General features: G+C 47.8%; 2 protein-coding genes across 3 annotated transcripts in view; both read left to right on the forward strand.

The window, feature by feature from the left end:
- LMNB2 (lamin B2) overlaps window positions 1-7,317 on the forward strand; it is a 44,693-nt gene extending 37,376 nt beyond the window's left edge. Inside the window, exons 12-13 of one of the 2 annotated variants that reach the window (XR_010921498.1) lie at window positions 955-6,137; window positions 6,289-7,317. Coding sequence is in view for 1 of the 2 variants with exons in the window: in XM_067556939.1 (XP_067413040.1) it covers window positions 955-996 (42 nt within the window). In the remaining variant the exon portion in view is untranslated. Of the gene's footprint in view, window positions 1-954 lie in introns of both variants that reach the window. The other variant, XM_067556939.1, reaches the window with a different exon arrangement.
- Window positions 7,318-9,517: 2,200 nt separating this feature from the next.
- TIMM13 (translocase of inner mitochondrial membrane 13) lies at window positions 9,518-11,600 on the forward strand. The gene is made up of 3 exons (XM_067554012.1): window positions 9,518-9,722; window positions 10,192-10,260; window positions 11,314-11,600. Exons 1-3 carry the CDS (start codon window positions 9,597-9,599, stop codon window positions 11,410-11,412), a joined length of 294 nt encoding a protein of 97 aa, XP_067410113.1. The 5' UTR covers window positions 9,518-9,596; the 3' UTR covers window positions 11,413-11,600.
- The last annotated feature ends 1,793 nt before the right edge of the window (window positions 11,601-13,393 follow it).

The following is a 13,393-nucleotide window of genomic DNA, read 5'->3' on the forward strand; positions in this document are numbered from 1 at the left end:
AGGCAGCTGGGCTTTGTTGGTGTGTTTTCCTGCAAGATATAAATGTTACACAATAAATAACTCTGGCTGTCCCTGTTAATGTCACCTCTTATATAAATTCCAATGCTTTAGAATGGGTCTGGGAGAATGCCTGGCCAGCAGCTAATGGGGTTGATAGAAGAGAAAAAGTTGTTCATGTTATACTAGAGGGCACTTTCTAACTACTGTAAACTGTCTCTATATATTCAGATTTGATCAGTGGCCATTAGCAGCCTCTTTCACAATGAACTCAGTGGGCTGGGTCGATGCAATTTTAAAATCAACTTCTAGACACTTCTTAGTTTCAAGGATATTGAATTCAGAGAGTAAAAGAATCTGAAAACAAATGCACAGTGTTGTGTGTTTTGTATCCTCAGAAGTATAGTGCCAGGACACAGCTCTTTGCCAAATACCTGGTTGAGCTTCATTGGTGTGCATGTATGTGCGTGTGTGTGTGCGCATTATTCCAGATTGCATGTAGAGGAAGGATAATATAGTTCTAAAGATGCCTCGGTATCTCATTCTTTCCCTCCTGTCTACTAGTGTGGATTAATAGCAGGAAGTTCTGCAGGCACTGCTTTGGAGCTCCTATGCTTCAGAAGCCATGACAGTCCATTTATCAAGTAGCATAGTCTGTAGCCTGTCCATAGACATGCCATGCTCCCGACATGTGTAGTGATAACCCCCCAGTGGGGGGTTTGTCGGGATTAGGAGAAAGCTGCTTTTTAAAACAGTATGATAACCTGAACCTAGGTTACAACATGACCAGCTAAAAAGTGTGTTAAGGTGTTAAACTGTCTTCACTAGTTGCCAAATGGTGTTTCAAGTCATGCTAGCTAACTTAAGCTATCTTTTGTACTAGTCAACACAGGATATGAGGTGCTTGGAGCCTGCTGTCATTCTACTGTGCACTAACTAATTTCTGTGTTCCTATAGGGGGATCCCAGGACAACGTCTAGAGGATGTTCAGTGATGTGAAAAAACATTATTTGCTACTTTTCCCTTTCTTTCCTTTTAGTTTTGCTAATTTTTTTTCCTCCAGAGCCACTGAAAACTATTTTTGTATGTATCATCTGATTTCTTTAAAAATTTACTCCTTGGTACATTTTTATAGAAAAAATTTTAATCAAACATAACTGCCAGGATTTTGAAATAGATTTCTTTATCCTCCTCCTGTCCCTTTGAAAACACTATTGGAATATTAGATTAACGTTTTAATAGGAGGGGGGTAGATAGTCTTATGTACAAAACTACAATAGAATGAATTTTAAGCTAAAATAGGACAGGACTCCTTGAGTGCAGAGTAAATATGTCATTCTTTAACCTTAAACTGGTTTTTAAATAACAGATTTAAGGCAGCGTGAACATGTGCAGGGCTTTCGGAGAACCCAATGTGGGTGCTTCCCACAGCATTGGAGTCATTTAAGAAAATGGTAATATCATAGAGTTGGAAGGGACCTCAGGAGGTCATCTAGTCCAACCCCCTGCTCAGAACAGGACTAACCTCAGCTAAATAATCCCAGCGAGGGTTTTGTCAAGCCGCAGCTTAAAAACCTCTAAAGATGGAGATTTACCTTTAAGGTAATATCCTTGTGGTATACTGATTCTTGTCTACACTAGAAAAATTATAACCCAGAATTTACCATGGATGCTGCTAGTGTAGACAAGACTCAATATACCAAAAGGATATTACCTTTTTCTTAAATGACTCCAGTGCTGTGGGAAGCACCCACCTTTCTACCACTGGTGGAGAATGATGGGTCCCTGTTATGCTAGGGCAGGCATAGTCTGAATGTAATGAGAAATCAAAGCTGACATTTTTCAGTTTTATTTATTGGGACCTTCAGTCACAAATGAGACCCTAATAAATAGGGAATGCAAGGCTGACATGATGTACATTAGCTATGATGATACGCATCATGATCTAATGTTTCTGAAGTATTTGGGATTAAACAGAACTTTTGGTTTCAATAATTGAGCTTTTAGGTGTTAAAATATTTTATTTTTGGCTATGATAAATATTTGGTTGGGTTTTAAAAAGCAACCGTGTAAACACTGATTTTTTTAAAATCACTGCTACATTTAGCTAATTCATCATTTTGTTGTATGTAAAGGGACATTGTCAGATAGTTTAGGCAATAAAGCATTTGCAAAATGTCTTAGGCTTTGTCTACACTAGCACTTTTGTCAGCAAAACTTTTGTTGATCAAGGGTGTGAAAAAACACCAACAAAAACGCTGCTGTGGAGAATGCTCTCCTGCCGACGTAGCTATGGCCGCTCACTGGGGTGCTTTAATTATGTGGGCAGGAAAACATAGAGTAGCTACACAGGAGACCTTACAGCTGCAGTGGTATAGCTGTGCCACTGTAAGATCTGTAGTGCAGACATAGCCTTAGAAGTGTTCTCATGACACTTGTGTTTACCAAAAAAAAAGTCAGTGAGAAGTTTTTGGTTTGGACAGACGGTTGTCCATCCTGACTGAAATGCTCTAAGTAAACACACGCAAATAATGTAAGTGTAATAATACATTTTAAGAATCTTTATATTGTAACAGAAGTAAGGCATTATTAAACAAATGTTATTGTGTCTGGTAATGTCCCCTTAAGTTCAGGTTTCCTCTCCTGTGGTTTCATGAGAGGTAACTTTTGAGGATTCATGTGGCAGTATACCTCTCTCTAGACACTATGAAGTATAATTGACTGCTCCAAAGAATGTATTCACTGCAATGTAAGCAAACATTAGTTGGTAATTTGGATACCATTTGATGCCAGCATAGAACTCTTGTATTACCTGCACACTTGAACTCTGATCTTTTCATTCAAGTAGTTTATACTCATCACACGTGCTAGAAGTTTTGGACGTTTTTGGTGGCTTTTGGACATAGTTCTCTGAAAAATATTTAGACTGACAGATATAACTTAGAAAGTCAGTTTAGTGGCTTTAATTGATGGTTTTGCTGCAATGCAAGCAGGGTGGGAAAGAAACTGATTTTTAAGAAGTTTATGAACTTCCTCTTCCCATTTAAAAAAATATCAAAGGTGCTAATTTTATGTAGGTGTTCACAAAATAGTCACCTCAGCAAAGTGATTTAATTACCAGGATTAAATGCTAGTAAAAGTATTTAGAATTATATTTTAGTCCATTATCAACAGATCATTGTGAAAGAGCAGTAAGAAAAAATGGATTTTTGGGATAATGTTTCACTTTGTCCTTGTATTTGGTCATTTTTTTATTATGATATTCCCACTCTGCTTGAATAGGTGGTTGAACATGTAGTAAATCATACCTATCGCTGTAAAATATATATAGCTGAAATTGTGTTTCTCAGCCATACTGCTATCAATTACCTTTTCTAAATTGTTGTTATGCATATGAAAGCAATCAGGGTGAAACTGTTTTTGCAATACACCTTCTAATCACTGGACTCTGTTTCCCTTTCTAACTCTCAGTTTACATGATTTACCTTATATAGAAGATAGGTTATTTTTTAAGATCTATATTTATTTTTTTATGTTGTCCATTAATCAGATTGCTCATTCTGCTTTGTAGTAGACTTATTCCTTTAGTATTTTAAGCTATATAGAATAATATGTAGTTCATTGAAGAATCAGTTGGCTTTTTTTAGTGAATGTCCTTGTAAAGTCTGGACTAGCAGGGCAGCTTGTATCAGAAAAGACCTCATGTAATCTGAGCCATAGTTTCTCCAACAGCTACTGAATATGAGAATGTGTCTTGCTTTAGGGCCTGATGCTTGCAGATACTTTCTACTGGCTGTAGTGCCCTTTACCCTGAATTGTCTCATTGAAGTCAGTGGAACTGGCCAGGTAGTGACACAGCATGCCCTAGTAAGTGTCTACAGAATTGGGCGCTTAGTTTGGTGGTGTTTCCTATGAAACTTCCTAGAAGCTTGTTGAAATGCAGTGGTGATACAGATTCATTTCCTCTGAGTTCTGCACATGCAAAGTTGAAGAGCTTGAAGAAACTGATGTTTTATGGCCTTTGTTAACTGTAATAATCCTGCCTGAAACTGACACAAAAGCTTACACCATTAAGACAAGCAAAAAGTTTGCAACAGTGATTTCTGGATGTAAATTGTCTCTTCCTCCTGCCATGCTATGTCTATATAGCATAGGTGCTTAGAGGTGGTAGGGATGTAGGGCGGTAAAAGAAGCTCAATAAACTAAGACTAACCTAAAAGCATCTTTGCTTAGGTGTTTGTCACCACAGCATTTTTCAGAAGGCTCCTTTAAAATGTAACAAGCAATTCCTGATTGTAAAGTGCAAGACACAGTAAAACTACTGTATTCCCCTTGTTTTCATTAATACGTCTCTTCTGAAGACACCACCTTTCCCATTTGTGTTTGATGTGCTGAGCATTCAGTCTGACTGGTCCATCAGTTTAAAGTAGGCGGTCCATAGCGGTAGCACTTTCTGCTATACCAGATCTCAAACAGCACCGTTGACTTTTCTGTATTTATCTTTCTGTGATCTTTTTTGCCAATCCCAGTAGTTAATTAAAGCTTTGTGTTCAGACCAAGTGTAGCTTCTCCCTACCTGGCCATCTTTTTCTATTAGATTGTGCAGGCGAGCCATTCATGTTGTATGTGGAAGATCATCAGCATTTCCATAGCAATATCACCAATGCAGGTTTCCTGAATAAGGCAGAGCTGGCCTGTGAGGGAGAATTGATCAGCCTCGCTAGCGTGAAATAATTATTTTGCGCTAGCTATGCCGATACACAGTAGAACCTGAGAGTTACGAACACCAGTTGCAAACTGACCAGTCAACTGCAAACCTCATTTGGAACCGGAAGTATGCAAAATCAGGCAGCAACAGAGATAGGGGGGGAAAAAAAAGCAAATACAGTACAGTACTGTGTTAAACGTAAACTACTACAAAAAATAAAGGGAAAGCAGCATTTTTCTTCTGCATAATAAAGTTTCAAATCTGTATTACGTCAATGTTCAATTGTAAACTTTTGAAAGAAAAATCATAACGTTTTTTTCAGAGTTACGAACAACCTCCATTCCCAAGGTGTTCATAACTCTGAGGTTCTATTGTAACTCATGGGTGTGGGCATTCTTTTCTGGAATTAGTCATTTTATTCTGAATAGAGTGTCCACATAGGGGAGTTACACTGGACTAGCCACAGGGGAACAGATATGCTTGTCAATTTCCCCATGTAGGCAAGCCTTCATTCACCAGTAGCAAAGGGAACAGCGACAAAGAGCAATGTGAAAAGTCTGCTATAAAGCTCCCCTCTCACAGGTTTGCATATTGTGCAGGTACATGGGGGTGGAGGAGGGAGCAAATCCAGCCTCCTCCTGCATTGTCATAGAGGAATCTGAGTTCCTGGTGTGACAACATGCAGTGGGAGAGGCCTGGCTACAGACATCCTCCTGTCCCTCCTCTTCCTGGCCTCCTGCTTCAGGTCACACTTCAGCTGTTGTGCTGCAATGGCCTCTGGAAAATGGCAGCTCTGCCCAGGCAATGGAGCGGTCGTGATTCCTCTCTCCCTGCATGTGCCTAATACCCAGCCTGGCTACCTGGGCTGGCACAAGACTCTGAAGTTGTCCCTGAAAGCATAAAAGAAAGAGTTAGCAATGATTTATAGGTCTTACATCAGTGCTGCTGTGCTGTTGGCTGGGGGTTGGCCAGCACAGCATGCATCCATAGCAGGAACCAAAAATAGTCTCAGGAAGAAAAAAAATGTCAGCTTCCCACAGCCTGAAATGTAAAGGTCAGGTTAGTTTGATTCTGCTGAATGTAATTGCTGTTAGTTACATTACAATGTAAACCAGAGTGTACTGTGAAGGGAAATGCACTTGGTATACATGTTTATTGCTGAGCAATAGGGCACCCTGAAGGGAGACTCCAGTAACCCACAGCATGTGCCCAAAGGGATTTAATGTTCATAGAATCATGATTAGGGCTGGAAGGGACCTCAGGAGGTCATTTAGTCCAACCCTCTGCTCAAAGAAATGTTCTTTATACACTTAAAAATATTTTTTAAAAACACCTCATGTAACAATCCTTAACCTGAAACTGGTTAGACACACTGTAGGGGTCAGAAAGTGGCTCCTAGACATTCCTTCTGCACCCTCATCCTATCTGAAAGGTGAATCTCTCCTTTCGTATTCTCCCCTTCCCTGTGTTAATACGAGGACAGTGCAAGTGGCAGACTTTTAACAATATAATGCATGCCTTGTAGCCACTTATCTCACTTCCTCAGTCTTAAGCCATTTTATAATTATTCTTTCTGTATCTAGTTTTGAAAGGCTAACCTCTAAACAGAAGGCATGTCCACATTGGATTCTGGCCTTTACCAGCACTGTTGAGCCCAGTTCCATACCCCAGAGTTGGAAGGAAACACAGCCTTATTGGGGCCAGTGAGTGGAAGGATGGTTGGTGATTGCATTTCAAAGCATTGCATTAGCTGAATGTGGAAACAAATTGTGTTAAAGATTTTTTTACTGTCTGAAACTTAAAATGGCCTGGGAAACAGAATTTTTATTTGCTCTTAAATATGCTTAGCTTTAAACCACTTTAAAATAATTTAAAGGTGATTTTTATATAAGCCCATATTTACATGCAATTATTATTTGTAAATGTAATGCCTTTCTTGAAATGCTAAGGTCTAGAGAAAAAAATGCTTACTTTTGAAAGAATTAGGTCACAAAAGCACAATGCACTGTATTGACTTGGGGGTTAGTAGAAGAAAAATGTCTTTTATTGAATTTCCAAGAATTTATAGTTGTCAGTTCATGTAGACTTGATGTAGTCTGCTGGATCGGACAGATATTCTGGTGTTTTTCAGATACCAAGATCATTACACTAAAATTGCAAGCAATAAGCTATTTTAAACAAAGTTTAAGCCAAGAGGCTTTACATTTGGACAAAATGATACTGTCTTGTTTGAACTCTATTTTCGTAACAGTGATGCCTTTTGACTTGAATTGTAATTTTTTAACACAGCCTTTTCGGTAGCTTTAGGTCTAGGCCGCTGCTCTCCTTGACTGACACTTCCTTGGGAAAGTTGCTGTAAAAGAGCTTTTTGTTAATGGCTTATTGAGTTTTTAAATAAGTAATTATGAAAAAAATCTGCTAATTGAAGTATGGAGAAATTGGAAATGATGGTGTGGAGCATATGAAAACTACACAAAGATCTAGACTTTATCATTTCACATTTTTTTGTTTTAAGAATATGCATGCCAAATGTCTTTTTCAATTATTTGTAATACATTTTATGACTGGAAACTTTTTTGTACAACACACTCCAATAAATGTTTTGCATTTTATCTGTCACTTTCTTTTGTTTAAAACAAACTGAACCCTGCTCAAAGGCTGCCTGATGTGTCATAACTGGGTGTACCCCCACACAGAGAGAGAGAAGGGAGGATCAGTGCGATATATTTATTGTTCCGTTGATTGTGGCACGAGGGTAAATGAGCCCTTTTCTACTCTGACATTTGGTTTCCATTTTCTTTTACTTTTTGGGTAAATTTAGCATTCATGAAGTGCTGGCATTACAGCCCTGATAGCTGAATTCTGCTAAGGGAAGCGGAAGAAGAGCCTGGGCAACAGGAGCAGTGCAAACTTCCCCTCCTTTCCCTCACTTCAAGAGATCCTGACCCCACTGAAGTCGGTAGTGACTTCCATTGACTTCAGTAGGGCAGGATTTCGAGCAATGTCTCCACCTTGTTCTGGAGAGATTGTTTCTATTGGCTTTTCCTGTGATGACTGAAAAGGGGTGGCTCATTGGGAGCTTGTGGTGATGGATTCCTATCCACTGGGAACTGAGCTAAAACCACCAGCTCGTGTTCTAATGCAGCCTTTGGTCACTACCAACCTGAGCTAGATTTCCAGCCCGTGATTTTGAGGCCAGCTCATTTTAGGCATTGGTTTACACGTCTAGTGGCTGCTGGCTCTAAATGAATAATGTTACTACTATTTATTAGCAGTGTGGGGGACTTCTGTCTGTACTCTGGAGAAGCAGAGTTCTAAAGTTTCCAGGGCTATCAGGTCAGCTCTTCTCGCCAGCACCTATTTATAGTAAACACTTAGCACTTGCCATCCCCAAAGCATTTAATGAGCATTACCTGGTTAACCTTCCCCCTCCCAGGTAGAAAAATATCTCATTTTACGAGTGGGAACACGGACAATCAGATTGGCAGGGTTGTGACTTGCATTAGGCCTTGTGAACACTTAAAAAATAAGTCAACCTAATATAGGTCGAGTTACAGGCACGGAGCTGTCCACACTGCCCTCCTTGGGTCGGTGAAGTGTGTCCTCACCAGGAGCATTTCAACTGACCTTAAGGGGCAGTATGGGGAGCTGACAGCCCCGTCTCTCAGCTCCCTACCGAGAGCCGATAGGCTCCTGGGCATCCCTGTGGACAGGAACTTCTCCCCTCTCTTTCCCTGCCTGGAGAAGCAGCAAGGCGCTTCTCCATTTCCTGCTTTCTTCTAGGCAGCAGTCCTGTCAATGTCATGACTCAGCCCTGTAATTGACAAGGCTGCCCTAGTGGGGAAGCACCTGGACTTCTGATGGCTGGGGTTGCAGAAACCAGTGGCCTGGGCTGGAGCGGTGAAATTGACAAGAATGACAGCCCCAGGACTGATGTAAGGGGATGCAGCATCTACAATAATGCTGCATTGCCTCTAACTATGCTGCCAAAAGCCAACTGTTGTTGAGGTAGTTTTATTGGGAAAAAAAAAGGTCAGTTTTGTTGGCTGGGGTGTGTGTGTGTGTGTGTGTTTGCAGTGTGTACACCACCTCAGTTTTGTTTGTCCTGACAAAACTCTGGCGTGTAGAGCAGGCCTTCGTTGGGTTTCTCTTCACAGCAACATTTCCTGTGTTACTTGGAGCACTGGACGGGACTGGAGCTCTGGGTTCTATTCCCAGCTCTGCCGCTGGCCTGCAAGACATTGCCTCTCTGTGCCTCAGTTTCCCAGCTGTAGAGTGGGGATGATGAAGAAACTGGGCTGCTTTGTTCTCTCTGTCCCAGCCGGCGACAAGGGAAGGGAGTCAGTGCTCGCTGCCTGCCTGCAAGAGTCCACAGCAGCTCCACCGGCGCCAGCCCGGCCTGGGGAGGGAAGTTTCCATCTGCCTGGGAGGAGCTGGAGCCCTGACCCGGCCCAGAGCCTGGCGGGCCGGGCCGGGCCGGGCCGAGCCGGGAAGGAAGCCACAGATCCCGCTCTGGGGCTGGGTGCACCGGCCAGCGGGAAAGGGGGCCCTAGTGTAAAATCGAACCTGCTTTTCCTCGGGGAGGGAGGGGCACTGGCCTTCGGGGCGGGGGGATCGTAGGGGGTCGCAGAGGCCGGTATCGGCGGTTGCCCGCTCCCCTCAGGGAGCTGGGGGAAGGGGCGGGGCGAGCGCGCCCAGGCTCCAGCCAGCAGGTGGCGCGCCCCGCCCATACCCCTCACCCGTGATGCCTCGCGCGGCAGCCGTGGCGCGGAGCATGCTGGGAGTTGTAGGCCCGGCGGCCAGGGCTTGTCCCGTGGTGCTGTGCGCGCGGCCCTTCCTCCCCTGCGTTCCGTTCCGTTCCGTTCCGTTCAGTTGCGGGAGGCGGCCGGGCATGGAGGGGTTCGGCTCGGGCTCGGGCTCCGAGTTCGGGGCCGCGGGGGGGAAGCTGGACCCGGGGCTCATCATGGAGCAGGTGAAGGTGCAGATCGCCGTGGCCAACGCGCAGGAGCTGCTGCAGGTGGGGCCGGGCCGGGGCCGGGCTCAGACACGTGGGGGGCGGGGCAGGACGCGGTGCCCGTGGGGGGGTCGTGCCGGGCCTTCACGGCGGGCGGGGGGTGTCTAGGGGCGGGAGCGGGAGCGGCGGGTAAGTGCGCGGGGGGGGCGGCGTGTCTCCCCCACAGACCCAGACCCCCCCTCCCCGGGGCAGCTGTGGCGGCGCCGTCTGGTGGGAGCCGGGACCCCTCCTGCCCCCGCGGGGTCGCGTGAGGCCTGGGAGCGAATGCAGGCCTGGGCCCCGGGCGCCAGAGACCCGCGGGGCGTCCCCAGGTAGTGCCTGGGGCCGGCTGGGCCGTGTGCCCCGGGCGAGGGGGGGGTGGGGTGGGGGCCCATGTCCGGCCGGCTCTGGGCCCGGTCCGGGTGCGGGGCTGGCTGAGGGGAGGGCCCGGCTCGGCCCGGCCCGGCTCTGACCGCTTCCCCGCTCTCCGCAGCGGATGACCGACAAGTGTTTCCGGAAGTGCATCGGGAAGCCGGGCAGCTCGCTGGACAACTCGGAGCAGGTGAGGGCACGTCCCGGGCGGCCTGGCCGGGGGTAGCGGAGCGGCTGCAGCTCGGCCCCTGCCGGTGCTGACACAGGGTGGGCGACAGTCACGCTGTGCACGTCTGGGCTTGGTCTGAGCCTAGGCTCCCGGCCCCTCCTGCCTCGCAAGGGCCACAGCCCGGGCCTGAACCCTGCCTTGCAATGCTATAGCCCGTAGCCTGAGTCTCATGGGCCCAAGTCAGCCGCCCCAGGCCGGCTGCGCCCCACGTCGTTTATTGCAGTGTAGACGTCCCCATAGAGCCCCGGTGCTAAATGCGCCTCTGTGTTCCACAAGGCCACCTAAAGGGGGATCTCGGCCCCTTTGCACTGGAGTCTGGCGTTCTCCACTGGGTGGGAAAGGTGCCAGCACAGCTCCAGGATGTGCAGTACCTGCCCAGCGCTTGGTGGGAAAGCCAGGGCCTGGCCTTGCCTGCCCTTGGACTGGTCACACCCTCAGTGTGATAGAACTGCTGCCCGTCCCCGCTTCAGTGGGGGAAGTGTCTGATTTAAACATGCTGGCAGGCACTGGGTGGTGTAACACCATGTCTTTGTCCGGCACTGCTGTGTTCACAGCCTGGGCAAGGGGAACTGCTAATCCTTGCAGTGCTGCCCAGGGTGGCTTCTCAGAGCTGGGTGGCTTCGTGCCATCTCGCTGAGATGCTCAGAGCATCATACAATGCAGAATATCCTCATCTCTATGGATGGGAAATGAGGCTGAGAAGGGAAATGACTTGCCCAAGGTCACTGGCAGAGAGGGGAGACCAGGGACTCCCTGTCACATGCTTCAGCCAGCTGCCCTGGGGCTTGCAATGTTCTGTTGCCTGCGTTTTGTGTTTGCTTTGATGTGGCGGATAGCACACTGGACCTGGGGTCTGTTCCTAGCTCTGTCACCGGCCTGCTGGGCGACCTTGGGCAAGTCGTTTCCTCTGTACATGCCCCATACAATGACCCTTGCCCTCCTGGCTACAGTGCTTTGGATGTGTGGGTGAAGGATGCTGTGGTAGAGTGAAGTGTTGTTGTTATGCTGTTTCAGAAGTGTATTGCCATGTGTATGGACCGGTACATGGATGCCTGGAACACAGTCTCACGAGCATACAACTCCCGGCTGCAGAGGGAGAGAGCCAACATGTGACCAGCTTCCAGCAGCCCTGGCAACATTCTTCACTACGGCCTCCTTCTCTGGGAGAGAGACTTGATCCCTGGACTAGCCAAAGTGGCCCTCTAAGAATGAAAGGAAAGGTGTTAGGAGTGAGATCCATGTGATTTGGTTAACTTGGCATTTCCATCATGGCAGAGCAATAAACCGCTGATTGAACTGTCTGGATCGTCTCCCCTTATCAGCCTGCTGGAGCTCAGTGTTTCTGACTAGCGCAGAGTCCAGGTCGAACTGGTGAAGAGTGAAGGTGTCTGGCCAGAACGGCAGCTGCTGCCCATTCTCTCAATGCTTGTAAGAGCCGTCACCTGCTAGGAAGTTTTGCTTCGAGCCCAGGGTAGGGGGCTGAGAGACTGGCTAGGAAATAGACTCGTGGACGGGTGCCCTGGGAAAGGGCTCCTGGCACAGGGAATCCTTCTGGAAAGGGGGCTAAGCAATCTCCTTGTTCCCCTTCCCGAGGAAATGACCGTGAGCCTGATCGGCAACACACGTCCACCCCAGGACTGTGGGTTTGGTGGCTGTAGTAGCGCAGGTTGATCCCTGAGCTGCGCAGGTAGGTTTGGTGGATTAAAACAGAAGTTGCTACCCAAACCATGTGGGTCTCTCGGGGCCACCTCTGGGGTTTAGACTGGAGTTGACCAAGGGCTGGATGGTTTCATGGGTGCCCCATGCCCTAGGCAGAGCTGCCCTGGCCCTTCCAGCTCCCTTTGGCTCTTTGCCAGTCACTGGCTCCCCTGAGCCTGGTTATCCCTCGAGTCACTGAGGCCCTGTGGGCCAGGAGCAGGGGGCTCAGCTCTAAACTGTGACCAGATGTCCAAGGTGCCCTGCAGCTGCCTGGTAAAATCCCCAGTTTTCGCTCATTCCAAACTCCAGTTTTGTTTGGATTCCAGCCCTGCTCAGCTGCCGGGAAGGTAAATAACAGAGTGAGGGGGCTGGCTGCCCTGGCTCTGCAGCTGAGTGCTCAGGACCGGTGCTGCGTGCGCAGCTGGGAGCGAGAGCCAGGAGGGTGTTCGAGCAGAGCGCGGCGGTTGGGATTTTATCTCCGAGCAGCCGCACACCCGCGGGCTCTTTCTCATTCACAGCTGCGCTTGGAGCAGATGCCGCCCCTGAGCATGGTGCTGAGTAGGACCAGAATCACCTCTTGGCCCTCGGCTCTGCATCGGGCCTCAGTGCAGTCATCCTGCTTGCTGGCCCGGCATAGGTGTGTGAGGGAGTCGTGTGCAGTCCGAGGAACGGGCCATGGCTTGCACTGACTGGTTCCTGCCTTCTTCTGGCAAACCCTGTGTTCCTAAACACAAGGCAGGTTTGTGAGAGGAATTGAGGGCAGGAGAAGTCTGCCCCCAGGAACACTTAGTATCTGCAGGGGCCGGGAGAACATTTCCATGCACACAGGATGGTGGATGGTGAGCTGGGCAATCATGGGCTGGCTTGTGGGGCTGTGCTTTGGCCATTGGAGGGCCGAAGGATTGGCTCATGTCCTGGATGTTCATCATGGGTTAGATCCTGCAATCCTCAGCCCCCTCGAACAGCTGCTGCCTCACCCTGGAGGCGTTTCCACGGGCTGGTGTGCACAAAGCTGCCTCAGTCCTGACGCCGGCAAGCCGCTCTGCGCCAGCTCACACCTGCACGTCGCCCGTGAGCCCGATTTGTTAGGTGTGCCCAGAGTGCAAAGACTGGCCAACGGGGTAACCGGAGCAGGAATGTCGAGCTGGTATGGAGCCAGGACACCCAATAGCCTGGGGGTTTGGGCACTCATCTGTGATGTGAGACAGTGGTTTTCAAATCCTGCTCTGCTGCTTGTAGAATGGGGTCACCGATCTTCCAGGTGAGTGCCCTGAACCCAGGCCATTGGCTCCCCGGGGCGGGAGCCTCCCAGCCTCTCTCGGCAAAGCCGTTTCGCTCTGGATAAATAATTCTTGGGCAGATAGAGAACAAGTCTATAGCTGGGTGGTGAGGGCGC

This window comes from Emydura macquarii, unplaced genomic scaffold (genome assembly GCF_026122565.2).
Source record: "Emydura macquarii macquarii isolate MOO-44397 ecotype Brisbane River unplaced genomic scaffold, CSIRO-AGI_Emac_v2 contig_306, whole genome shotgun sequence".
Lineage (NCBI taxonomy): Eukaryota > Metazoa > Chordata > Testudines > Chelidae > Emydura > Emydura macquarii.

Coding starts and splice junctions, on each gene's coding strand:
- TIMM13 (XM_067554012.1), top strand. CDS start 9,597: ATGGAGGGGTTCGGCTCGGGCTCGGGCTCCGAGTTCGGGGCCGCGGGG. Junction 9,723..10,191: donor ACGCGCAGGAGCTGCTGCAG/GTGGGGCCGGGC, acceptor CGCTCTCCGCAG/CGGATGACCGACAAGTGTTT. Junction 10,261..11,313: donor CGCTGGACAACTCGGAGCAG/GTGAGGGCACGT, acceptor ATGCTGTTTCAG/AAGTGTATTGCCATGTGTAT.